General features: G+C 44.3%; 1 protein-coding gene across 3 annotated transcripts in view; it reads right to left on the bottom strand.

The window, feature by feature from the left end:
- Positions 1-25,038, bottom strand: part of pias2 (protein inhibitor of activated STAT, 2) — a 120,433-nt gene that overhangs the window by 9,109 nt on the left and 86,286 nt on the right. For all 3 annotated transcript variants that reach the window (XM_070546271.1, XM_070546273.1, XM_070546272.1), the window contains 3 exons: positions 6,600-6,786; positions 1,313-1,449; positions 1,192-1,229 (listed from right to left, as the gene is read on the bottom strand). In XM_070546271.1, coding sequence (XP_070402372.1) covers positions 1,192-1,229; positions 1,313-1,449; positions 6,600-6,786 — 362 coding nt within the window. The remainder of the gene's footprint in view (positions 1-1,191; positions 1,230-1,312; positions 1,450-6,599; positions 6,787-25,038) is intronic.

The following is a 25,038-nucleotide window of genomic DNA, read 5'->3' as shown; positions in this document are numbered from 1 at the left end:
TTATCCAGAAAGTAGCTAAGGGTTACCAGAGATGTTTCTGAGATGTTCGCTAGGTACTTTTAGGATTAAAAAGTCAAGAAGGGGGTCTGAGAAGCTGCTAGAAATAGCGTCAAAGTCGCTAAGTTGGCAACACTGTGGAGGAGCGCTTCATTTGCAACTTAGGGCAGCGCAAGCGGGAGGAGCAAATAATCGGCTTGTTATGTTTTTTATAATCGTTCAAAACTCAGATCGTAATCGTGATTAAAATTCGATTAATTGAGCAGCCCTAATCGAGAGGATCCAGTTGAGGTGGCTCGGGCATCTAGATAGGATGCCTCCTGGAGCGGGCCCCGCTCCAGGAATTTCCCGACACAAATAAAATGTTTGCTGCGTAACCTTGCATTCCTGACCTTTTCCGCCCGATGTTCTTCAGTTAAAACTTGCATGAAAAGCACATTGGTCAGCTGCAAAGCTGTGTTTTAAAATGTGCTTTATAAATAAACTATGGATGGAAGTTAAAGGAATGTGACCAATTACAGTCTTGTGGTCTCTTTAAACAAATATTTACAACAGTCAGCTCTTTTTCCATCCATCCTTGCAAACCTGCTGGGACAGCCCTTGTGATGAAAGATAATGGCGTTCGTTGTATTTCTCTGTACTGACGCAGGCGGACAAGTATAAACTAGCTTGAACATCTTTCCACGACCACCAGATGTGTCTTTCCACATGGTTGTTTAAGAAATGAGAAGCAACTCATTGCACCAGTTGGGTTAAATAAGTTGCTGCAAAGAGAATCACCCATAGCGACTTTTCTAAGATGGATTATTGACATAAATAGACGTTTGCACCAATGCATATTCTCATTTTTACAGTCTCACTAGTTTCTGAGTGGGTTCTGACTGTAATAGAGGAAGCAGACCCACAGACAATGGTCACACAGCTTATGAAAAAAAGATGCCTAAATAAACACAATAACTTTACAAAACTGAGATGTTAGGAAACATCCCTCAGCTTTTTTTCCTGACCTGTAATTCCTTACAGAAAGGTTTCAGCCTAATTCTGCTTTGATCATAGGAAAAAGATCTTCACTCCAAAACTGTTCAGTAAATAAATGTAAAGAGCATTTAATCCTGCTGAGCCACTAGAGGAACTGCAGCAGCTCCAGCTTATTTCTCAGAAAGCTTTGAACAACAGAATCTCCTTTGAGCTTACCTGAGAATTTGATTGAATTAATGAGAACAAATCGATACCTGCAGGTAAGAGACAAAAAGATTAAAGTAGAACTAACACCACAAAGCAGACAGAGGTAAAATAACTTATCAGGCTAACTCACTCTGCATGTCTGCAGGGATGGTAGCCAGGTTAGACGGATGGAAGGGCATGGTGTAATCAGCCAGGGAGGAGGTCAGACACGACTGCTCTAGGGTCTGAATGCTTGGTACATGCATGGAGGGCTGGTACGACAACACTCTGAAACACATGGAGGTCATCACACCTTTACCCTAGTCCCCACTTATTACTGAGTTAGAGCTGACAGACACTGACCAGGGCCCTCATTTATCAGGTGTACCTACAAACACACCTGAGGGGTTAGGGTTTACACACTGTGTGGTATTTACCAGTGTGTACCTTTGTGAGGAAATGATCCTAAACATGAGAACACCTCTGACCATGCGTAGGAGCAGCATCTAGTGGTAGAACGGGGGATCCGCAGTACTGAAGGTTCTCTACAGAGAATGTGTTCTCTAGAAGGAACGTGTTCTCTAGAAGGAACGTGTTCTCTAGAAGGAGCGTGTTCTCTACAGAGAATGTGTTCTCTAGAGGGAACGTGTTCTCTACAGAGAATGTGTTCTCTAGAAGGAACATGTTCTCTAGAAGGAACGTGTTCTCTAGAGGGAACGTGTTCTCTACAGGGAACGAGTTCTCTAGAGGGAACGTGTTCTCTACAGAGAATGTGTTCTCTAGAAGGAACGTGTTCTCTACAGGGAACGTGTTCTCTACAGAGAATGTGTTCTCTAGAAGGAACGTGTTCTCTAGAGGGAACGTGTTCTCTAGAGGGAACGTGTTCTCTACAGGGAACGTGTTCTCTACAGAGAATGTGTTCTCTAGAAGGAACGTGTTCTCTAGAGGGAACGTGTTCTCTACAGGGAACGTGTTCTCTACAGAGAATGTGTTCTCTAGAAGGAACGTGTTCTCTACAGGGAACGTGTTCTCTACAGAGAATGTGTTCTCTAGAAGGAACGTGTTCTCTACAGGGAACGTGTTCTCTACAGAGAATGTGTTCTCTAGAAGGAACGTGTTCTCTACAGGGAACGTGTTCTCTACAGAGAATGTGTTCTCTAGAAGGAACGTGTTCTCTAGAGGGAACGTGTTCTCTACAGGGAACGTGTTCTCTACAGAGAATGTGTTCTCTAGAGGGAACGTGTTCTCTACAGAGAATGTGTTCTCTAGAGGGAACGTGTTCTCTACAGGGAACGAGTTCTCTAGAGGGAACGTGTTCTCTACAGAGAATGTGTTCTCTAGAAGGAACGTGTTCTCTACAGAAAATGTGTTCTCTAGAGGGAACGTGTTCTCTACAGGGAACGAGTTCTCTAGAGGGAACGTGTTCTCTACAGAGAATGTGTTCTCTAGAAGGAACGTGTTCTCTACAGAGAATGTGTTCTCTAGAGGGAACGTGTTCTCTACAGGGAACGAGTTCTCTAGAGGGAACGTGTTCTCTACAGAGAATGTGTTCTCTAGAGGGAACGTGTTCTCTAGAGGGAGCATGTTCTCTAGAGGGAGCTTGTTTTCTAGAGGGAGCGTGTTCTCTAGAGGGAACGTGTTCTCTAGAGGGAGCGTGTTCTCTAGAGGGAGCATGTTCTCTAGAGGGAACGAGTTCTCTAGAGGGAACGTGTTCTCTACAGAGAATGTGTTCTCTAGAGGGAACGTGTTCTCTAGAGGGAGCATGTTCTCTAGAGGGAGCTTGTTTTCTAGAGGGAGCGTGTTCTCTAGAGGGAACGTGTTCTCTAGAGGGAACGTGTTCTCTAGAGGGAGCGTGTTCTCTAGAGGGAGCATGTTCTCTAGAGGGAACGTGTTCTCTAGAGGGAATGTGTTCTCTAGAAGGAATGGGTTCTCTAGATGGAACGTGTTCTCTGGAGTAGGGCTGTAGCGAAGACTCGATGACGTCGACGGCTCGATTCTAAAAATGTGTCGACGTCAGATCCGGTAGTCGACGCACCGCGCCCACTTGTTGCATCCCCAGGAGTTTGTAAATAGAGGAGGAATCTGCCTGTTTTTTCCTCTAGTTCGCCCTCTTCTCCACCTTCACTAACATCTCCGCCAAATACCGAAGACCCGGAACAATGTCCGTCCGCTACGAGATTCCTTTCCTGTTTTGCCCGCCTTCGTCTCCCGGCAACAGACAACAACTTCCGGGGTCAGATGCGCTGCTCCGTCTCTACCGCAGATGTAGAAAATCACCGGGAGCGTTTCTTCCTTCATAAAGGAGCTTCTTTCAGACATGAGGAGAGCTGTTTTGGTGGTAGCAGTCTCTCCTCCGTGCTGGTCTGTTTGCTGCTGGGTGTTTTTGGTTTATTTAAACTTGGTAACTTGAACGTAACGTTGGTAAAGCTACTGTTAGCATTTTCGCTCACAGCTTCTTGCGTTTGGATAAGCTGTTACGTTTTGGTTTAGAGTTCATCTTTTTTGTGGCGCAGATCTCCCTTTTATTACATTTAGAGTGTTGTGGGTTTTTGGTTTAGTTTAAAATATCACCTGAGTTTGGTTTAACCGCCCAGTTTAGAGTTTGGACCTTTGGAGATCCTTATTTTGGTCCAGAACCCAGTAATCGTTGCCCAGTGGGACATTCCTAGTTATTTGTACTTTTGTTTTAATTCCCCACAGGCAGAATTAGTTTTATTATTCCCAACCTGTGGATGGAAAGATTTATGTATTTTTGTAGTTGTAAATAAACCTGATCATCATTTTAACTTTTAAATCCCAATATTGTCCCTTCCTTTTTGCACACGAGCCAAACTCACCAGGAAGAGTCGTAACACCACTCCCCTCACGCACATAAGTGACCAAAACAAAGCAGCATGGACACACTCTGTCTCCAACCACCTCTCAGGCAGCAGCCTGCACTCCCAAGTTCTACACGTCACCAGAACATAACCAACCGCAACACAATAAAAGCAGTGTTATACAAAATGGGAGGCCTGTAGTGTTTATTCTCTTATGGGCCATTCCCATCTGTACCGGGTCGGCCCAGGCCGGGTAGCCCCAGTCGGCCCCAGCCTGGCCCGGTTGATTCCACACATCCTTGCCTTAAGCCCATGTGGGCTGATTCTACCCACCAATCAGAGGCTTGCTCTAATGGAAGGTGTGAATTTGCTGTCAGCAGTGGGTGTGTTGGCCCTGGTCGGCCTGAAGCAGACCCCCTCGAGAAGAGGGCTGAGAATGAGCCTTGGTTGGCCCGGAAAAATACCAGGCCACCCAGATATGTAAACAACCTACGCTACCCGGCCCGGGCTGACCCGGTACAGATGGGAATGGCCCATTACAGTTACCATTTATCACTTTTTGAGGAATTTATTAGAGATTTTTTGGTTTTTATTAACTGTGCAATAGAAAAATAATCATTAGATTAATTGTATAAATAGTCATTAGAATAGTCGACTATTCGATAAAATAATCGTCAGAATAATCGTTTTAAAAATAATCGTTTACCCCCAGCCCTACTCCGGAGGGAGCATGTTCTCTACAGGTAACGCGTTCTCTAGAGGGAACGTGTTCTCTAGAGGGAGCGTGTTCTCTAGAGGGAGCGTGTTCTCTAGAGAGAACGTTCTCTAGAGGGAGAGCGTTCTCTAGAGGGAACGTGTTCTCTAGAGGGAGCGTGTTCTCTAGAGGGAACTTGTTCTCTAGAGAGAGAACGTTCTCTAGAGGGAGAGCGTTCTCTAGAGGGAACGTGTTCTCTAGAGGGAGCGTGTTCTCTAGAGGGAGAGCGTTCTCTAGAGGGAACGTGTTCTCTAGAGGGAGCGTGTTCTCTAGAGGGAACTTGTTCTCTAGAGAGAGAACGTTCTCTAGAGGGAGAGCGTTCTCTAGAGGGAACGTGTTCTCTAGAGGGAACTTGTTCTCTAGAGGGAACTTGTTCTCTAGAGAGAGAACGTTCTCTAGAGGGAGAGCGTTCTCTAGAGGGAGCGTGTTCTCTAGAGGGAGAGCGTTCTCTAGAGGGAACGTGTTCTCTAGAGGGAGCGCGTTCTCTAGAGGGAACGTGTTCTCTAGAGGGAGCGCGTTCTCTAGAGGGAACTTGTTCTCTAGAGAGAACGTTCTCTAGAGGGAGAGCGTTCTCTAGAGGGAGAGCGTTCTCTAGAGGGAACGTGTTCTCTAGAGGGAACTTGTTCTCTAGAGAGAGAACGTTCTCTAGAGGGAGAGCGTTCTCTAGAGGGAACGTGTTCTCTAGAGGGAGAACGTTCTCTAGAGGGAGAGTGTTCTCGAGAGGGAACTTGTTCTCTAGAGGGAGCGTGTTCTCTGGAGGGAGCGTGTTCTCTACAGGGAACGTGTCCACCAGACAGCTAGTGTGATCAGCTCTGGAGCATTGATCACAATTTGCAGATCACGTTTATTTTTCACGGAGAACGGCCGTGGATTCCTCTTCCGTCGGCATTCTAGCAAATCGAAAATAGGAATCGAAATTTAAAAAACTTTGAACAAATCCGGGAAAAACTTACAGTTGGAACAGGTTCCAATCGATGCTCGATGCCCAATCCTAGTCACGACAGCTCAGAAGAGGCTGCACTCTCAGACATTTCCACACAAAACAGAACCACTCCTTAAGTGTCAGCCTGTTACTCTACGATTGGTCATATTATTTTATTTGTCTAACAGGAATCTCTCCTCTGTCCCGACAGCATTTATAACCTCTGCAACTTGTTTTGTTCTTTTGCGCTTCGATCTCAAGTTCAATGTTTTTCTTACTTTTCCAGGAAAAAACAGGAAATTCCCTCATGCTCTAAGGACGTGGCGTGATTAAATATGGCCAACTGAGGGCGTTTCTGTGTGTAAATGACTGAGCGCCTGGGTATGAACAGGTGGGATGCATCATCAGACGACTGCAGAGGAACATGCGTACGAGTGGCCACCATTTGTTTCATAAATCAGCATTTTGACTGAACACACATCCTAAATTTCATTTGTAGTTTCTATGAATGTGATAAATGAGGGCCCAGGATCGTGACCTATCCATGTTCAGCTTTTAGCGACTGAATACCTAAATGTAAAGGATTAACACATCAGAGCACTTACCAGAATCATAACAAACATGTTTCCTCTGACTTAGCTCTACTCCGCTCATGGCTGATCCCACATGATACTTTACCTGCTATGCCTGGTAACACATTAAACCAGGTATGCCAAAGCATTAGCAACTCCACCACATAGCAGAAGTCCTCCAGGCTTGTTTATTTTTTTAAAGGGGATTGCATTTAAGGCCACCAGTCCAGGTGGATGTTGAAATCACAGTTTATTTAACTTTGAGACACTCAGACTGTTGAAATGGATGTCATACAGAGTGTCAACTTAAAAACAGAAGTTAACAGATACCAGTGGTGTTGAATGCAACAGTAACACTGAGGTATTCTCACCCTTTTGTGTGTAGCTCTTCTTTCTTAGCAGTGTAAACACACTGCTTCTTCAGTGGGGGCTCCGAGTCCTTTTCCTCATCAGAGGATGAGGAGCTTTCTACAGTCAGATCGATCACATCGGCCTTTTTGGTGGAGCTGGGTTCTGTAGAGATCGGTACCACCGACAAGTGGCGCAGCAGGGCGGTGGCTGAAAGGCAAAATGTCAGAGTATAATCCTGCTATTGGGGAGGTCAGCAGACAGAGTTCCTATTTCAAACCTTTAAACCTGATAAAACATAATCATCGGATTAAGATGTTCGATAGAGTATGACACCAGAGATCATAGTCAGTAGAAAATTTCTGCTCCGTTGTGGAAAAACCTGGACATAAAGGTCAGATGTGAATCTGTAAAACCCTTTTATTGCAGTTTCCTACAGATAAATGATATATCAATAATTAAAGATCAGGAGCCTCATTTATATAGCTGCTTAAGCACAAAACAGGGTCTGAAAACGGCACAAGTGATTTTCATGCAAACTTTGGACTTGGGGAAACCAGCAGCACAGCCAACGACATGGTGAAATTAAGGATATTTATTAGAGATGCACCGAAAATTCGGTTTTTGGCTGAAACACGAAAATCATCTAAATTACACAGAAGGTGAATGTTTAATCTCACTCTGCCCTATGCGTCATCTTGCTCTTTGTGTCAGAGAAATCGTACATCCATACTGATTTATTTCTTTTTTTTTCCCCAATTCTCGCGCTGCTCTGGGTGGCTGCATGTTTGAGTAGCTCTGTATGTAAGTTTTGCCTTTTTTGGATATTTTTTCTTCTAGCGTTTTAAGAAAAACTGTATTTTTTTATTTTTTGACCTTTTACTTTTCTGTTACTGGTGCTGTGAAGCTTAGAGAATTTTTACTGCTATTTTTTCACTTTTTGAGCATTTGTTATGATGTGTAACCATGGCAACAAGCTGTTTACAATCGGGAGCAGCTGATTAACATTGGAAAGGCTGAAATAATACCTCAATTGAAGCCACAAATCCCAAATGAGCTAAAACGCAAAAAGCGTGGATGCAGGGCGGGAGCAAAACAGAGACAGAGAAAGAGGAAATCCAAACCATTTCTTCCATCGATCATAATGGGCAATGTGAGATCACTGGCCAACAAGATGGATGAACTCCAAGCCCTTTCAAGGACTCTGCCACAGTATCGGCAGTGTAGTGTTATGTGTTTCAGTGAGACGTGGCAGCAGGACCATATCCCCGATTCCAGCGTTTCTCTGCCAGGATTCCTGACTGTACGAGCAGACAAAGATCTGAGGAGGTGGCTTTTGACGATTTAGACGACTTTCAAGATGGCGCCGGTGTACGTGGCAAGCCGTCTGTCTCCTGTCGGATATTTTATCTTTTTATTATTTTTGAGTGTTTTCGTGTGTAATGTGACTTTGTTGCTGACTTATGACCGAGAGGCTCTTCTAGAACTTCGATCAGCTGCTGGCCTGGTGAAACCGGGTGCTTGGACGGGCTGGAGGAGTTCCGGTTTTTCGTCCTCCTGCCAGTGCCGCTCGGCACCACCGCTTGTGCCTCGACGGCTCCTGGATCGGGCTAACTGGAGGAAGCGTCGTAGGGGTCGTGGAAGGCGTGGTGGACGGCGGGTGAGACTACGGTCCAAGCTGTCACGGTGACGGGTATCAGCTGTCATCTTGTGGCGCAGTCACGCCTGTTTGGAGCCGGCCCCGTCCTGCCTCGTGACGTTGGTGGGGTTTGAAGAGGAGACTGCGCACCCGCGCTTTCGTCCAGTGTCTCGGTGCCGATGGAGGGGAGTCAACCCAGCAAATCTCCACCCGGTGACCTGTACGGGGGTAGCATCCACGTCCCTGGGCTTAATAGCGCTGAGCCTACGACTCCACACCTCACACGGCTAGGTCTGGTCAACGCCAGGTCGGTAATGAATAAAACTTTCATTTTGAAAGACTTCTTTGTTGCACAGGGGTTGGAACTGCTGTGCATATGTGAGAGCTGGCTGCCTATGGGAGATTCGAGTGCTTTACTGGAACTACTACCAGTGGGTTGTAGCTGTTTTAATGTCCCGAGGTCTTCTGGCAGAGGCGGTGGACTGGTTGTCGTGTATAAATCTCACTTCAACTGTAAGCAGCTTATTCCATCAAATCCTCCTTCCAGCTTTGAAATGTACCTGTTTGAACTTGGCCCACCTCCCCTGTTGCTCGTGGCGTTGATATATCGTCCTCCTAAATTTGATGTGGACTTTTTAAAGGACTTCTCTGACCTCCTGTCTGTAAACATGCTAAAATATGATCATGTTTAGATTGTTGGTGATTTTAATATTCATGTGTGTTGCCCTGATAAGCCATTGGCTAAAGACTTTTTACATCTGTTGGGCTCCCTTAATCTGTCACAGTGGGTCCTGGGTCCTACTCATGCGCAGGGACACACCTTGGATTTAGTGATGTCTATTGGTCTCCCTGTTGCTGGTGAGCCCGTTTTTTTCTGATCACTCGCCCATTTTATGTGATTTTAACTTGCCCTGCATGCCTGCTGTGACTTCCTCTCATGTGAGATTTTGTCGTGTTTTAAATGCAGCAAAGATTATTGAGCTTGGTGAGCTCCTATGTGCAGAAGGAAGTGAGCTACACACAATGCCACTTAATGCAGAGGAGCTTACACTTCAATTTGACAGTATTTGTAAAAACATTTTGGATAGAATTGCACCTCTTAGGATTAGAAAGATGAGGCCTAGGCCAGAACCATGGCTCTCTGATGATGTTCGGGCCTGCAGGCAATCCTGTAGGAGGGCAGAAAGGAAATGGAAGAAAGACAGACTCCAAGTCTCTCGTGAGATATTCAGAGAATCTTTGTTTAGCTATCAGCAAACTCTCAAGGAAGCAAGGGTGAAGTTCTTTGCTGATATCGTGGAAAAAAATTCTCACGATCCACGCACTCTTTTTTCTGTTGTAAATTTGCTACTTGAGTTCTCTGATTCTAGCTCTTTGCCTCCCACAGTTGAAACTTGTAATGACTTTCTTCACTGTTTTGTTGATAAGGTTACAGCTATTCGAGCTGCCATTACAAGCTCACCACCTGACTCTCTACTCCCAGAGCCGCTCCGGGCTACACTGGAAACATTGGAGACTGTTACATTATCAGACTTGGAAAAACTGGTCGCTCAGCTCAAACCTTCTGGCTCTCCTTGTGATGTGCTGTCCCCGAGAATTTATAAAGAACTCTTTCCAGTGATAGGCCCTTTGCTGTTGGCAATCATAAATGGCAGTCTTACTTCTGGTATGGTTCCGTCCTCGTTTAAGAAGGCTGTTATTCATCCTATGTTAAAAAACCGGGGCTGGATGTGTCAACCTTAGCTAATTAGTAATTACAGGCCCATCTCAAAACTCCCTTTTCTTTCCAAACTGTTGGAGAAGGTCGTGTATTCACAATTGGTTGCCTTTTTGGACACAAATGATTTATGGGAGACCTTTCAGTCAGGGTTCAGGAAAGGTCACAGCACTGAATCTGCTCTTTTAATGGTTTTTAATGACACGTTTTTAGCCTGTGACATGGACAACGATGTTGTCCTACTATTGCTGGACTTATCTGCAGCTTTTGATACAGTCGACCACGAAGTCCTTCTGGACCGACTACAGCATTGGGTGGGGATAACTGGGCAGGCCCTCCAATGGCTTCGCTCTTATCTTCAAGACAGGACATTTAGTGTTCAGATGGGTGAGGTAACGTCACCCAGCGTGAAACTTCGTTGGGGTGTGCCACAGGGCTCTGTCCTTGGTCCTCTCCTATTTGCAGTGTATTTGCTTCCTCTTGGAGTCCTCCTTCGCCAGCATAATATGAAATTTCATTTCTTTGCTGATGACTGCCAGATCTATCTCCCTCTTCGACGTGGGGAGGATAGATCTGTTTCTCCTTTACTGGATTGTTTGAAAGACATAAAATGTTGGATGGCTTCTAATTTTTTGCACCTAAATGAGAGCAAAACGGAAGTTATAATACTTAGTCCTGGCAGAAGAAATGGCTTTGGTGCTGATATTGACCTTGGCCCATTGACACCCTATGAAAAGAAAATGGTCAGTTATTTGGGGATTAAAATCGACTCATCACTTAATCTTGGCACTCATGTAAATACAGTGGTGAGGTCCTGTTTCTTTAACTTGAAAAGACTATCCAGGATCAGGCCTCTGCTGTCCAGAGCTCATCTGGAGTCTGTGTTGCATGCCTTCGTCCTGTCCCGGTTGGACTACTGCAACGCTCTGTATGCTGGTCTGGCCCAGTGCACGGTTGCACGGCTCCAGTTTGTGCAGAACTCTGTGGCTAGGTTCCTGACAGGCACTAGATGTCGAGAGCACATTACCCCAGTGCTGGCTGCTCTGCACTGGCTCCCGGTAAAATATCGAGCTCAGTTTAAAATCTTAACTCTTGTTTATAAGGCCCTCCAGGGCAGTGCCCCCTCGTACATTACTGCGCTTTTGAACAGGTATGCTCCATCTCGGTCTCTTCGCTCAGCCGAGCAGGAACTTCTGGTGGTCCCCCGGTCGAAATTTCGATCGAGGGGTTGTCGTGCTTTTTCTATTTTGGCTCCAACTCTGTGGAACGAATTGCCACTGAGCATTAGGCAGGCGCCATCCCTTCAAGTCTTTAAGTCTCGTTTAAAGACTCATTTTTATCTGATTGCATTTGAGCGCTAGGGTCACTTGAATTGCCCTAACATTATGGTTTTAACTATTCTTCTTTTTAACCCAGATGCTTGATTTTATTTTGTCCGACATTTGTTTTTTTATCGGTTAGTCTTATTCCGATATCTCTTATCTGTAATAGTGTTTGCTTGTTATTTAATGATTTTATCGTGCTTTTATGCCCATTTACTGGGAATGTTTTTCTTTTAATGATGTTGTTCAGCACCTTGGGCTTCCGATAATGTTGTAGAAGGTGCTATACAAATAAAATTTGATTGATTGATTGATTGATTGATTGGAGGAGCGGGAAAAGAAAAGGAGGTGGAGTGGCAGTGCTTGCCAACAACAGATGGTGCCATCCAGGTCATGTTTCAGTGAAATGTCGTCTCTGCAGCCCAGACGCTGAAGTCTTGGCAGTAAGTTGTCGCCCATATTATTTGCCAAGAGATTTTACCAGTGATGTCTTGGCAACCGTTTAAATTCCACCTTCAGCCATTGCTGAAAATGCATGGGATGCCATCAGTTCTGTTGTCGCTAAGCTACAAACCCAGCACCCCAATGCATTTGTGGCTATATCTGGTGATTTTAATCATGCCTCGCTCTCTGCTACACTTCCAACATTTCAACAGTTTGTCAGCTGCCCACCAGAGAAAACAAGACATTGGATTTGTGTTATGCAAATGTAATGAATGCATACATGTCCAAAACAAGACCTCCTCTATAACTATCAGATCACAATCTTGTTTTTCTCTGCTCAGAATACAAACCACTTGTTCAAAGGCAACTTGTGACAAGAAGAACTGTGAGGTGAGGTGTCTGTAAGGTTAGAGACCTTTAACCCAGATCCATCTAACGTTGATCACTATTCACAACACTTTGATGTACTTTGTAATCAGGTCTTGGACGTGGTTGCCCCTCTCAAACTGTGCAAGTCTCGGCCTAGGAGGGAGCCATGGCTCTCTGATGTCACACGGGCTTGCAGGCGGGCGTGTAGATCCTCGGAGAGAAAGTGGAAAAAGGATGGCCTACAGGTCTCCCGTGAGTTGTTCAGAGCATCTCTGGTTGCTTATCAGGATGCAGTGAAGGCCGCCAGAATGGCCTATTTTGCAGACATCATTGAGACAAACTCCAATAATCCTAAGATTCTCTACAAAACGCTAAACCCTGTTCTGGTGTATCAGGAGCCTAGCTCCATGTCTCCTACAGCTGCTGGAAACTCTGAAGCTTTTCACAAATTCTTTGTTGATAAAGTGTCGGGCATTAGAGCAGTCATTTCTGGTAACTCTGTTGACCCTGTTCCAGTTCATCCATTACCACCCACCCTGAGCTCCCTCAATACAGTTTCATACTCTGAGCTGAGTAAGCTAGTTGCGAGACAGAAGCCATCTGGCTCTCCACTTGACGTTCTGCCACCTCGTCTCTGGAAGGCTGCCTTTCCGTGCCTTGGCCCTTCACTTGGTCAGATTATCAATGGGAGCCTCAGCACAGGTGTTGTCCCAGCTGCTTTGAAAGCAGCAGTTATTCGGCCGACCCTGAAGAAACCTGGTGCTGATGTCTCTGTGATAGAAAATTACAGGCCTATCTCTACCCTGCCCTTTACATCTAAACTGCTTGAGAAAGTCGTTTATCAGCAGCTGGTCTCACATTTAGCTGACTCTGATCTGTTTGAGGTTTTCCAATCAGGGTTCAGGTCTGGCCATAGCACAGAGTCTGCTCTACTGAGGGTCCTAAATGACATCTATCTATCACTAGATCAGGGTACATCTGTGCTGCTTCTGTTGTTAGACCTAACAGCAGCCTTCGACACAGTTGACCACGCGATTCTACTCGATCGCTTGGAACGATGGGTTGGGATCAAAGGGTCAGCTCTGGATTGGTTTAGATCGTATCTCCAAAACAGGACATTCTGTGTTAAACTGGGTGATGTTTTTTCTTCTTGGGAGGGGCTCCGCTGGGGGGTCCCGCAGGGGTCGATCCTTGGTCCTCTTTTGTTTGCCATTTATCTGCTACCTCTGGGGTCAATCTTTCGTAAACATGGCCTATCATTCCATCTGTATGCTGACGATTGCCAGATTTACTCTCCATTGTGTCAGGAGAAAGGTCAATCTATTCAGCCCTTTGTCTCCTGTGTTAATGAGGTGAGGTCTTGGCTAATGTCCAACTATCTACATCTGAATGAGGGAAAGACAGAGCTCATTGTTTTTCACCCCAACAGCAGGAATGTGGATCGTTATGCTGATCTTGGCCCTCTTTCTCCATACTCAAAACCAGTTGTTACCAGTTTGGGGGTGAAACTTGATGTAGGACTTAAATTTGACGCTCACATCAATTCTGTGATCCGGTCCAGTTTCTTTCACCTGAGACGCCTTGCTAAAATCAAGCATATGCTGTCGAGAGCCCACCTGGAGCGGGTACTGCATGCCTTTGTTATTTCTCGGCTTGACTACTGCAACTCTCTATATGCAGGGTTGTGTCAGTCAACACTGCATCGCCTACAGGTTGTGCAGAACAGCGCTGCCAGGTTCCTGACTGGGACCAGGAAACGGGACCACATCAGTCCGGTTCTGGCCTCTCTGCACTGGCTTCCGATTTACTATCGCTCACAATTCAAAATCCTCGTCTTTGTTTATCATTTCTTCCAGGGTGGTGGTCCCCCCTATCTAGCCACACTCCTGAAAAGACACTCCCCATCACGCGCTCTGTGCTCCTCTGACCAAGGCCTGCTCGCTGTCCCTCGGTCTAGGTGTCGTACCCGTGGGGACCGGGCTTTCTCAGTCCTAGCACCGTCACTCTGGAACCAGTTGCCACCCTCAGTTAGGCTGTCCCCTTCTCTGCCAGTCTTTAAGAATCACCTAAAAACACACCTCCTCCGCTTGGCGTTTCCAGAACATGTTTGATTTTGGCCCTCTTTTATGTTGAATCCATTCCACAGTTTTCATTGGTACACTCAATCCATCCACTCAATCCAAATGTGTTTCACACATTTGTCCTTTACCAGAATGTTTCATCTATCTTGTAATTTCCATTTTGTATTTTGTAATTTGAATTTTGTAATTTGAATTTCTTTTATTGTTGATTTATTCAATATATTTACTTAACTGTACCATGTTCAGCGCTTTGGGCTTCCTGACAGGGTTGCGGAAGGCGCTTTATAAATAAAGCTTTGATTGATTGATTGATTGATTGAAGAACTGTGAGAAAATGGTCACAGGACGCTGAAGAAGCCCTACAGAGTTGTTTTGAGACCACAGATTGGATGACTCTCTGCCAAGGATATGAAAAGGACATCAATGCCATGACTAGATGTGTCAATGACTATATAAACTTGTGTGGACAACATCATACCCACCAGAACAGTGAGATGCTTTGCTAATAACAAACCCTGGTTCACCAGTGAACTGAAGAATCTGCTAAAAGAGAAAAAAAGAGCCTTCAAGGAGGGAGACAGGGAATTATTGAGGAGAATACAGAAGCAACTGAAGATCAAGATCAGAGACAGCAAGGAGTCATACAGGAAGAACCTGGAGAACAAACTACAGAGGAACAATATCAGAGATGTCTGGTCAGGGATGAAGAAGATCACAGGCTTCAAGCAGGGGAAGGATTGCACAGATGGCAGCCTGGACACAGCCAATGAACTGAACAAGTTCTGCAAAAGGTTCAGTTCAGGAACAAACCCGGCATCCTCCTCGCCTGTCCCCAGCCAATCAGACATCCCATCCTCCTCTGATCCAACATTTTCCTGTCACACGCCAGCTCTTTTGTCTTCTAACACAGTCATGGACTCATCTGGTTCTATTAATCTGTCTTCAACCAAGTCAGGAGATGCTGCTGCCCCAGTTACCTCCCCCTCCCACCTATCTGTCTCTAGAAGTCAGGTGAAGAGGCAGCTGGAGAGACTGAACAGGAACAAGGCTGCAGGTCCAGATGGTGTCAGCCCCAGAGTACTGAAGGCCTGTGCAGAGCAGCTCTGTGGGATTCTGCAGCACCTCTTTAACCTCAGCCTGGCCCAGGAGAAGGTTCCAGTCCTGTGGGACATCCTGCCTTGTTCCAGTTCCAAAGAAAACTCGCCCATCAGTCGATGACTACAGACCGGTTGCCCTGACATCCCACATCATGAAGGTCCTGGAGAGACTCCTGTTGGTCCACCTGAATAAGCAAACTAGGACATATCAGGAACCGCTGCAGTTTGCTTATCGCCATGGAGTTGGAGTTGAAGATGCCATCATCCAGCTGCTTCAACCAACCCACTGTCATCTGGACAAAGCAGGCAGCACTGTCAGGGTCATGTTCTTTGATTTCTCCAGTGCATTTAACACAATCCAGCCTCATGTACTTTGCCAGAAACTCCAGAAGACACAGGTGGGGGCCTCAACTATCGCCTGGATTAAAGACTACCTGACAAACAGACCACAGTTTGTGAGGCTGAAGAACTGCACATCAAACCAGGCGATCAGTAACATTGGAGCACCACTGGGGGACTGTACTCTCACCATTCCTTTTCACCCTGTACTCCTCAGACTTCCAGTACAAGTCAGAGACCTGTCATCTACAGAAATACTCAGATGACTCTACAGTTGTCGGGTGTATGAGAGATGGACAGGAAGCTGAGTACAGAGAGCTGGTGGAGCGCTTTGTGGCATGGTGTGGAAGCAATCATCTAACCTTGAACGTGAACAAAACAAAGGAGAAGATTTTAGACTTCAGAAGAAACAGGGTGGAGTCAAACACTGTTTCCATCATGGGAGAAGAGGTGGAGGTGGTTGTGGAATACAAATACCTTGGAGTTCACCTGGACAACAGACTGGACTGGAGAAAGAACAGCCAAGCCGTTTACAAGAAGGGACACAGCAGACTGCACTTCTTGAGGAGGCTTAGGTCCTTCAATGTCTGTAGCAAGATGCTGCAGATCTTCTACAAGACTGTTGTTGAGAGTGTACTCTCTTCAGCCATCGTCTGTTGGGGTAGCAGCATCAGAAGCAGGGACCTGAAAAGGCTCAACAGCCTAATAAAAAAGTCTGGTTCTGTTCCGGGGACGACTGTGGAACCGCTGGAGGAGATGATGCAAAGAAGGATTCTCCAGAGAATCAGGAAAATGATGGACAACCCTGAGCATTCTCTTCACAAGACTGTCCGACAACGGAAGAGTGTCTTCAGTCAGAGGCTTCTTCAGTTTTGCTGCAACACTGACCGCTACTGGAGATCCTTCCTGCCAACAGCCATTGTAATATACAACAACTCTTTGATGACTTGATTATTATTATTATTCTGAGCTACTACAGCAATCAATTTCCCTCTGGGATCAATAAAGTATTTTTGAATTTGAATTGAATTTGAATTTCAAAAGTAGTTTTTCTCCTTTTAGCAATGCTGTTTTATTACGATCGCTGGAATATTCATATCAAACTACTTCTTTATTCTACAGGCTGCTCTTTAACTGTACTATTTTCTGCAATTTCAGCTGTTAACTTTATTTTCTCTGTGTTTTTCTCCCCACAAGAAGCTACAACGACGTTCTGCTGAGCTGTGATGGCCTCATGGAGGGGGCCATCGACAAGCACACTGCTGCTAACGACTAAAACATTCTCTCTCTCCTGATAATATCTTTTTGCTTTCCTTGACTTTTGATGTGCTACTACTAGTTTACCTGTTTAATTATAGATCCACTAGGATAAATACAATAAAGTTTATCTTTCACCAAATAGAATATTTACTAAGAAATCACAATATAACTATAGACACATTACTTGTCTTTGTGAGTGTGCGTGTGTGTGCGTGCGTGCGTGTGCGTGCGCGTGTGTTTGTGTGTGTGTGTGTGTGCTCTGTCTTCTCGATCCCCAGTGAGTCGTGGAGGATGGCTGCTTATACTGAGCCGGGATTCTCAGGAGGTTTCTTCCTGTTAAAAGGGAGTTTTCCTCTCCACTGTCACTTTATGCTTGCTTAGTATGAGGATTGCTGTATAGTCACTGACACTAGTCAGTGACTTGATGCAATTTGCTGGGTTCCTTATACAGGAAAAATTATTTCTGATTGGCTTAATGAACTGTCCTGAATTGGAATGTTTATTATGTGAAGTGCCTTGAGACGACTCTTGTCGTGATTTGGCGCTTTATAAATAAACTTGAATTGAACTTGAATTGAAATACACTACCCGTCAAAAGTTTTAGAAAGCCCCAATTTTTCCAGTTATTTATTGCATTGTAAGTCATTCAAGTCCAATGAATAGCTTAAAATGGTACAAAGTTAAGTGGTGAACTGCCAGAGGTTAAAAAAATGGGAAGGTTACTCAAAATTGAAAAATAATGAACATTTCAGAATTATACAAAAAGGCCTTTTTCAGGGAACACAGTCGTCTGCAGCAAAGGAGGTTGATCAAGCCCTGAAAGCTGGTGTTACTAATTCCCACAAGTGTTCCAACTTTTCTGGATTACTTCCAACCCCCTGTCTGCACAAAAGCAGTGTTGGAACACACTGTGGTACCATACCCTCGTGAGCATCCGTTGAACAGTATTGTACTGCAGATTATAGTGTTGCTACAAAATGGTGATAAAAAGGCAATTAACTATGGAAGAGAGACAGACCATCATAACACTTAAAAATGTGGGTCTTTCCTCTGAAGCAATTGCAAAGAAAGTCAAGGTGTCTGTGAGTACAGTTATCTTCACCATCAAAAGACACTCAGAAACTGGGGCTACTTCTGACAGGAAGAGGTCTGGCAGACCCAAAACCACAACTGCATCAGAGGACAAGTTTCTGAGAGGTAACAGCTTACGTGATAGGCGGCTCACAGGACAATAACTTCAAGCACAGCTTAATAGTGGTCACAGTAAGCAAGTCTCAGTTTCAACTGTGAAGAGAAGACTTGGAGCTGCAGGTTTGACAGGATGAGTTGCAGCAAGAAAGCCACTACTAAGATATCAGAATAAAAGAAATAGGCTTGCCTGGGCCATGAAACACTGCCATTGGACTACTGAAGACTGGAAGAAGGTATTATGGACTGATGAATCATAATTTAAAAACTTCAGTTCAGGATCTTTGTATGCCATCAAGTAGGTGAAAGGATGGTTCCACAGTGTGTGGCATCAACTGTCAAACATGGAGGAGGAAGTGTGATGGTCTGGGGCTGTTTTGCTGGATCCAGGGTCGGTAAATTGTAAAGAGAGGCACCCTGAACCAAAACGGCTACCACAGCATTCTCCAGCGCCATGCAGTACCCTCTGGTATACGCCAAGTTGGTCAGAGGTTCAGCCTACAGCAAGATAATGTCGCAAAACATAAGTCCAAGCTATGCCAGAACTACCTCAGAAGAAGAAGAAGAAGAAACATGAAAACATTGTAACATGAAAATGCTATACAATGGAAAATGCTTTGCTTTGCAGTTTTTAGAACGATATATAAGAGCAGTTAGAAGTAGAAGAGAGGCACGAGGTCACGGCAACAACGACGACACGAGACGAGAGACAGAGAGTCTACGGTAGCAGCTCTTTCTCAGGGATAGTTAGACGCAGCATACTCGAAAGGGGATATTTAATCTTGGCTTTACGCTTTTGTATCTTTTGAATTTTGGAATAAACTTTTTTGGAAAAAGGATTCTCATTCATTGAATTTTAAAGGACTATTTTATCCTTTTGACTGGGAGCTCCAACCCGGCCTAAACAGGAGTAAAGGTAAGCCACCTTATTACTTGTACCTGCTTCTCAAGACTTGTTTTTCAGGGTGTGACAGATTAATAAAAGATACCTTGGGCAAATGGGAGTTTCGGCTCCCCCTCTCTCTTGAGTATCGGGACAAGCCTAAGGGTGATAAGCCATGATAGTTCGTTGGTTCAAACAGGCTCTGTTCTGCAAGTGTGAAAGTCTCTGTTAAGCGTGGGAAGGAACCATTTCAAAGGGTGGATTAATTAGATTAATTGATAAATCTATGTTAGCCTGATCAACTAACAAGTAATCATTTTCTAGTTACCACTGCCCACTTTGCTGACAGAGGCGCAAATTAATCCTGATAGGACCCAAATAATAGTCAGTAAGATTGGCCACTCTAAACTTCCGCCTTAGTATCCAAAACCACTGGATAACAGGATTTAAAGGGAAGTGTGTTGATACAGGAGAACAAGTACGGCGATTCCATTCCAACCTTTAAAATAGAAAACAAGTTTTAATTGAGGAAGTCCAAACCAGGGTCTAGTACAATATTACTCACCATGGCCTCAACCTCCCTGAGCAAGCAGCGTAAACTGAGGATCTAACGGAACCTCTATAAGGGCACGCTTGCTTCATGGCGCCCAACGACGGGGCGTGGTGAAGGTGTTGCCAGTCCCCACATGCCAAAGACAGTGGAACACACTGAACTGGCTTATGCGAGTAAAATCAGCCAGAAGACAGGAGCCCAACTACACAACAAGCATCCAAGCTGAGGGTCACAGAAGGGTCACAGGGACAAGAGGACAGAACTGGGCAAAAGGTCTGGAGGCAGGCTGGCTCCACCCCTTGATCCACCTCTGGCGGGAAAAGAAGGACTGGAATAGAGTGAAGACAGCTCATTGGATCCAGAAGCCCTCTCAGGAATGCTGGAGGGAAACTGACGCTTTGCTACACAGATGATGATTAATGACCTGTGTTAAGCTCAAAAAGCCTTCATGTGAATGCTGCATGTAGTGAAAATGATACCAAATGTCTTGTGTTGAGCTAAAAAGTGTGTATCTGGTAAATGACCCCATGACCTTACTGTCATGAGATAATGATATATGTGACTTTTACCTCGTCTAAGCTGGCCCAGGGAGGGTATAAAAGAGCAGCCCTGAGCAGAGCTGGGACACAGCAGTTGGGGCATACGACAGCAGAAGAGACAGAGCAGATTTGGAGAGGTCATCCTCCGTCCTCTGGACGGGGGACGGAGGCTGACAAGACGACACGTTTTGGGGCAGTCGATTGAGACAGAAGGAGCTGTAGCTCGAAGACAGAGTTGGTGTAAATCAACTCCTTATTTCTTAATTAATCATTAGAACTAATTTCTCCTTGGGGGAAGCAGTCAGTTTTATATTTACTCATTTTTGTATTTTTTGATCTTGTAATAAACTTTTTGGAAAAAGATCCATATTCCTGATTCTTTCAGGTTTTCTCTAAAGCTTAAGAGCTGGAGCCCTGACCATATTGCACAGAGGTAAGCACATTAATTATAGGTTCCTGAATTATCAGGATTTATTTTACGGTTTGTGACAGATTAATATAAAGAAACCTTAAGATAAAAGGAGCTTGTCTCCTTCCTCACCCGCGAGTAACGAGATGTCTTAAGAATGATAAAACCAAAACATTAGAGGTTAATTTTGGCTCTGATTCGCAAGTGTGAAAAAGTCTCTATCAGCGCTGGAAGGTTGGATTAATTAGATAAATTGATAAATCTATGTTAGTCTGATCAACTAACAAGAATCATTTTATAGTTGCCAACCATTCACATAAGCTGATAGGGGCGCAATTAATCCAAATAACCCAAATAATTGCCAGCGGGCTGGCCTCCTGCCGGGCTTCGTCCCTAGTGTCTAAACCAAAGATAACGGGATTGCTTAAAAAGAAGTGGGCTACTACAAAGGGACAAGTCTTGCATATCATTCTACCTTAAAATAGAAGACTGATTCTAAACTTAGGGAGTCCATGCCAGGGTCTAGTACGATAAAACTCACCGACATCCCCACCGAACCCTGAAAGATGCACAGTCTCATAAGTTCTAACGGAACTGGGTTTTAACGGAACCGACAAATGGGACGTGCACGCGACAAAGGTAAATACTAGATACCGGACTAACCGAAATAGGACTGTTTTCTAGGCTGATAAAGGCTCGTGCACCATGGACCTTGTAAGCTTATAACCTTGGAGTAAGTGAAAAACCGCACCAATCTCTCGAAAAGGAAAGAGATAGGGAGAACGGAGGACTAACTGAAAGAAAAGGTAAAAAGAAACAACGGCTTTCCAACGCGAGAAAAGCCAAGGATAAACTAGGAAAAAATAAAAAATAAAAACGTAAAAACAAACAAATAAATAAAAAATAATAAAAAACTTTTAACCAGCCATGGCAGATAGATCTTTAACAATAAAGCCGGAGAATATTCTCCCTAACGTGAGATTCGTAACCGGAGAAATAACCACATATCAAGGTGGATCGCAGGGCATTTTAGCAGTGTCTTGTAACCGGAACTTTCAAAATGCAGGAGGAACAGTTCGAGCAGCGGCTGAGCGCTGTCCGAATGCTGAAGCCCAAGTAAGAAATGCTCATGCTTTTCCGTTGGTGGGGGATTTGGTGGTTATGGGAGAACAGCGTAGCGACCCCTCTTTCAGTCAAGTGGCATGGTGCTGTTGCGAAAACCGAGCAAGCCTCACTAGGGAAGAACAATATGAGATCCTTCTGGGTCTGCTGGAGCAACTCCCAGCCGGACCAGACACTTTAGTCCTGACTCCATTCGGGGTCAGCCAGTACCAATGTGACCCAGGAGCAATGTACTCTGCTATGGCAGAATTCATGGCTCAACAAGCTAGCAGTAGAATAATATACTTCTTAACAAGAAGCAAAAATGAGGCAGTTCAGATGAGACAGGCGTTATGTAACCGACTGGAAGCCACGGAGCTCCAGGCGGAAATGTACCGAAGGAGAGCTGCGGTTGAACCCTCGTTATCATGGGATGAGGATCCACCGGTGCCTAGAGCTCCTCCTTTATATCCAGCGATCCGTGGGGAACTCTCCGCGAGCCACGGCTCCGAAAAAGGATTCCCCGCACCCCCACCGATCACGCGACAGAAGAAGAAGAAGAGATCTTTTCTATAGTGACTCTCAAGATAAGAATCACGAGGCGCTTCACAAAAACAAATAATGTAAAAATATAAAAAAGAATTTAGAAAAAGATTAAAAATATATTTAAAATGAGCAAAAATAGACTATTGTGATTAAAACACGTAAAGAAAGAGAGCGAGAGAGAGTGAAAAGGAGAAAGGGAAATCAGTGGATCTGAGGAAGGTAGAATAGGTAGGGAGAGCAGAACAAGGAGAGGGTGATGAAGGTCACACCAAAACCGGCTTGAACAAGTGAGTCTTCAGCTGCTTTTTAAAGGAGACCACTGAGTCCACTGATCTCAGGCTCAGGGGGAAAGAGGTCCAGAGTCTGGGGGCCACACCAGCAGATGATCTGTCACCTTTGGTCTTTAGCCTGGTGCTGCACAACCAGTAGGCTTTGGTCACTGGACCTCAGGGACCTGCTGGGGGTGTGGGGACTGAGAAGATCACCGATGTAAGTAAGTAGTAAATAAAGTTTATTTATATAGCATTTATCAAAGACATAGAATCACAAAGTGCTTCACATAGATCAAAACAAAATAAAACAAAATCATAAATAGATTAACATCATATGATCAAAATGCCCTCAAAACAGAATTGGATTAACATCAGAAAAAATAAAGTTATAAAATTATTAATTTTCATAAACAGATGAAAGATTAAAAATTTGAGTTAAAAATAAGGAAATAAAAGGTTTAGTTAAAAGCAGCTTTAAAAAAAGGGTCTTTAGCTGTTTTTTTTAAGTGTCCCGACTGTCAATGCTGCGTAAGGATAAAGGAAGATCATTCCAAAGTTGGGGTGCAACAGTCTGGAAGGAGCGATCACCTCGACTTTTCTAGCTGGTCTTTGGAACTTCTAGAAGGTTCTGGTGTGTGGACTTGAGAGCTCGGGTTGGAGCAAAAGGCTTTAACAGTTCAGTAATATAGGGAGGAGCTTGACCATGTAGAGCCCTGAAAGTTCTAGTCAGGATTCTAAAATGAACTCTAAAGTTAACGGGTAACCAGTGCAGAGACATCAGACTAGGAGTGATGGGAGCTCTTCTGTTTGCTCCAGTTAGGAGCCTTGCTGCAAAGTTCTGGACCAACTGAAGGTGGTTAAGGGCTTTTGTGTTAAAACATGTGAAGAGTGTGTTACAGTAACCTAGACGGGAGGAGATAAAGGCATGGAGAACCATTTCAATTTCATGTTTTGACACCAACCTTCGCAGTTTGGAGATATTTCTTAAATTATATAAACAGTTTTGGACCAACGTTTTTGAGTGACCTTCAAGAGACATTGATTGGTCAAAAATAATACCAACATTTCTTAAGTTTGTCTTGTTGGCAGAGGATAAATGACTAAGTTTTAGACTATTCAGGGGAACCATGCTCTCAGGGGCAATGATCGGACATTCAGTCTTTTCAGAGTTTAACTGAAGGAAGTTATCTTCTAGCCAGCTGGTGATAGCTGATAGACACTCTAGTAATTCAGACGGTTTATAGAACTCAGAATCATTAAAGGAGCAGTACAGCTGAATATCATATGCATATAGGTGATAAGAGACATTTTGAAAAGAATCAAGTACCTGTCCAAGAAGGTGTATGTACAGCAGAAACAACAGTGGACCCAAAATAGAGCCTTGGGATACCCCACAGAACAGATCAGAAGAATCTGACATGATTTGGTTTATACAGACACTGTAACTTCTATTATAAAGGTACAATCTAAACCAGTCTAGAACCGTTCCAGAGATCCCCACCAAGTCACCAAGTCTGTTAATTAAGGTGTTGTGATCAACAGTGTCAAAAGCTGCAGAAAGATCTAATAATACGAACACTGTGAACTCCCCATTGTCTGCAGCCATCATTATGTCACTGGAAACTTAAAGCAAAGCTGTTTTTGTTGAATGCTTTTTACGAAAACCAGACTGGAATTTATCAAAACTGTTGTGTAGTTCCAGAAAAGTAATCAGCTGTTCTGCCACAACCTTTTCCAATATTTTAGAGATAAAGGGTAATTTAGAAATGGGTCTGTAATTTTTAGGCTGAGATTAGTCCAAACTTGGTTTTTGAAGGATAGGTTCAATAACTGCATGTTTGAAAACAGATGGTACAGAGCCAGATTGTAGGGATAAATCAATAAAATCTACAAAGCATGGGCCAATTTGGTCAAACATCCTGACTAACAAGGTAGTAGGAATGAAATCAGCAGGGCATGAGGTTGGTTTCATGTGTTTCTGAATGAAGTGAATGTCCTGGAAATCTACAGGAGTAGAGACAGACCATGGTTGTTTGGGGGGGGGGGGGGGGGGATAGGAAGTAGATGGGGTTGAAAAATTGCTCTGATATTTCTGATTTTATTGTCAAAGAATGCTAGAATGTTGTTACAGTCAGACCTTGAGTAAACTGGCATAAGAGGGGCGTGAGGTGAAACAATCTGGTTTATGGTGTCAAACAGGACTTTACATAGTGTTATTTTTGTTTACAGCAATCAGCTGAGCAAAGTAAGTGGCCCTGGAAGTTTTCACCCTCTCATTCAGAGATGTTATCAGTTCTTTAAAGTACAGCCTGTGACTTTCTAATCTAGTTGACTTTAGGGCTGGGCGATATGACGATTTTAGACCTTTTTACGATCTACACATCTGACGGTCTGTCATTTTTGAGAGACCTTTTTATCACGATTCACAGCTCTGCTGTTGAATTTCTGCCTCTGAATGAAAAGGGAACTTACCCCAGGCGAATGACACGCCTTTGTTTGACCCTTAACCAATCAGAGTAAGTCATAGTAATATATTAGTGCCCCGCTTGTTTTCACCTGTGTGTGAACAAACATGGCTTCGGCCGCAGCTGAGAGCGACAACGAGGTTTTCGTTCAGAAGAGGAACGCCTCGTCCGTTATATGGAACTGGTTTGGTTTTTCACCAGATGACAAAGAACAGCGAAACGTCATTTACAAGGAGAG

Source organism: Nothobranchius furzeri, chromosome 17 (genome assembly GCF_043380555.1).
Source record: "Nothobranchius furzeri strain GRZ-AD chromosome 17, NfurGRZ-RIMD1, whole genome shotgun sequence".
Taxonomy (NCBI): Eukaryota; Metazoa; Chordata; class Actinopteri; order Cyprinodontiformes; family Nothobranchiidae; genus Nothobranchius; species Nothobranchius furzeri.
Note: the sequence above shows the minus strand (reverse complement) of the source record. Positions and strands in the feature narration are given on the sequence as shown.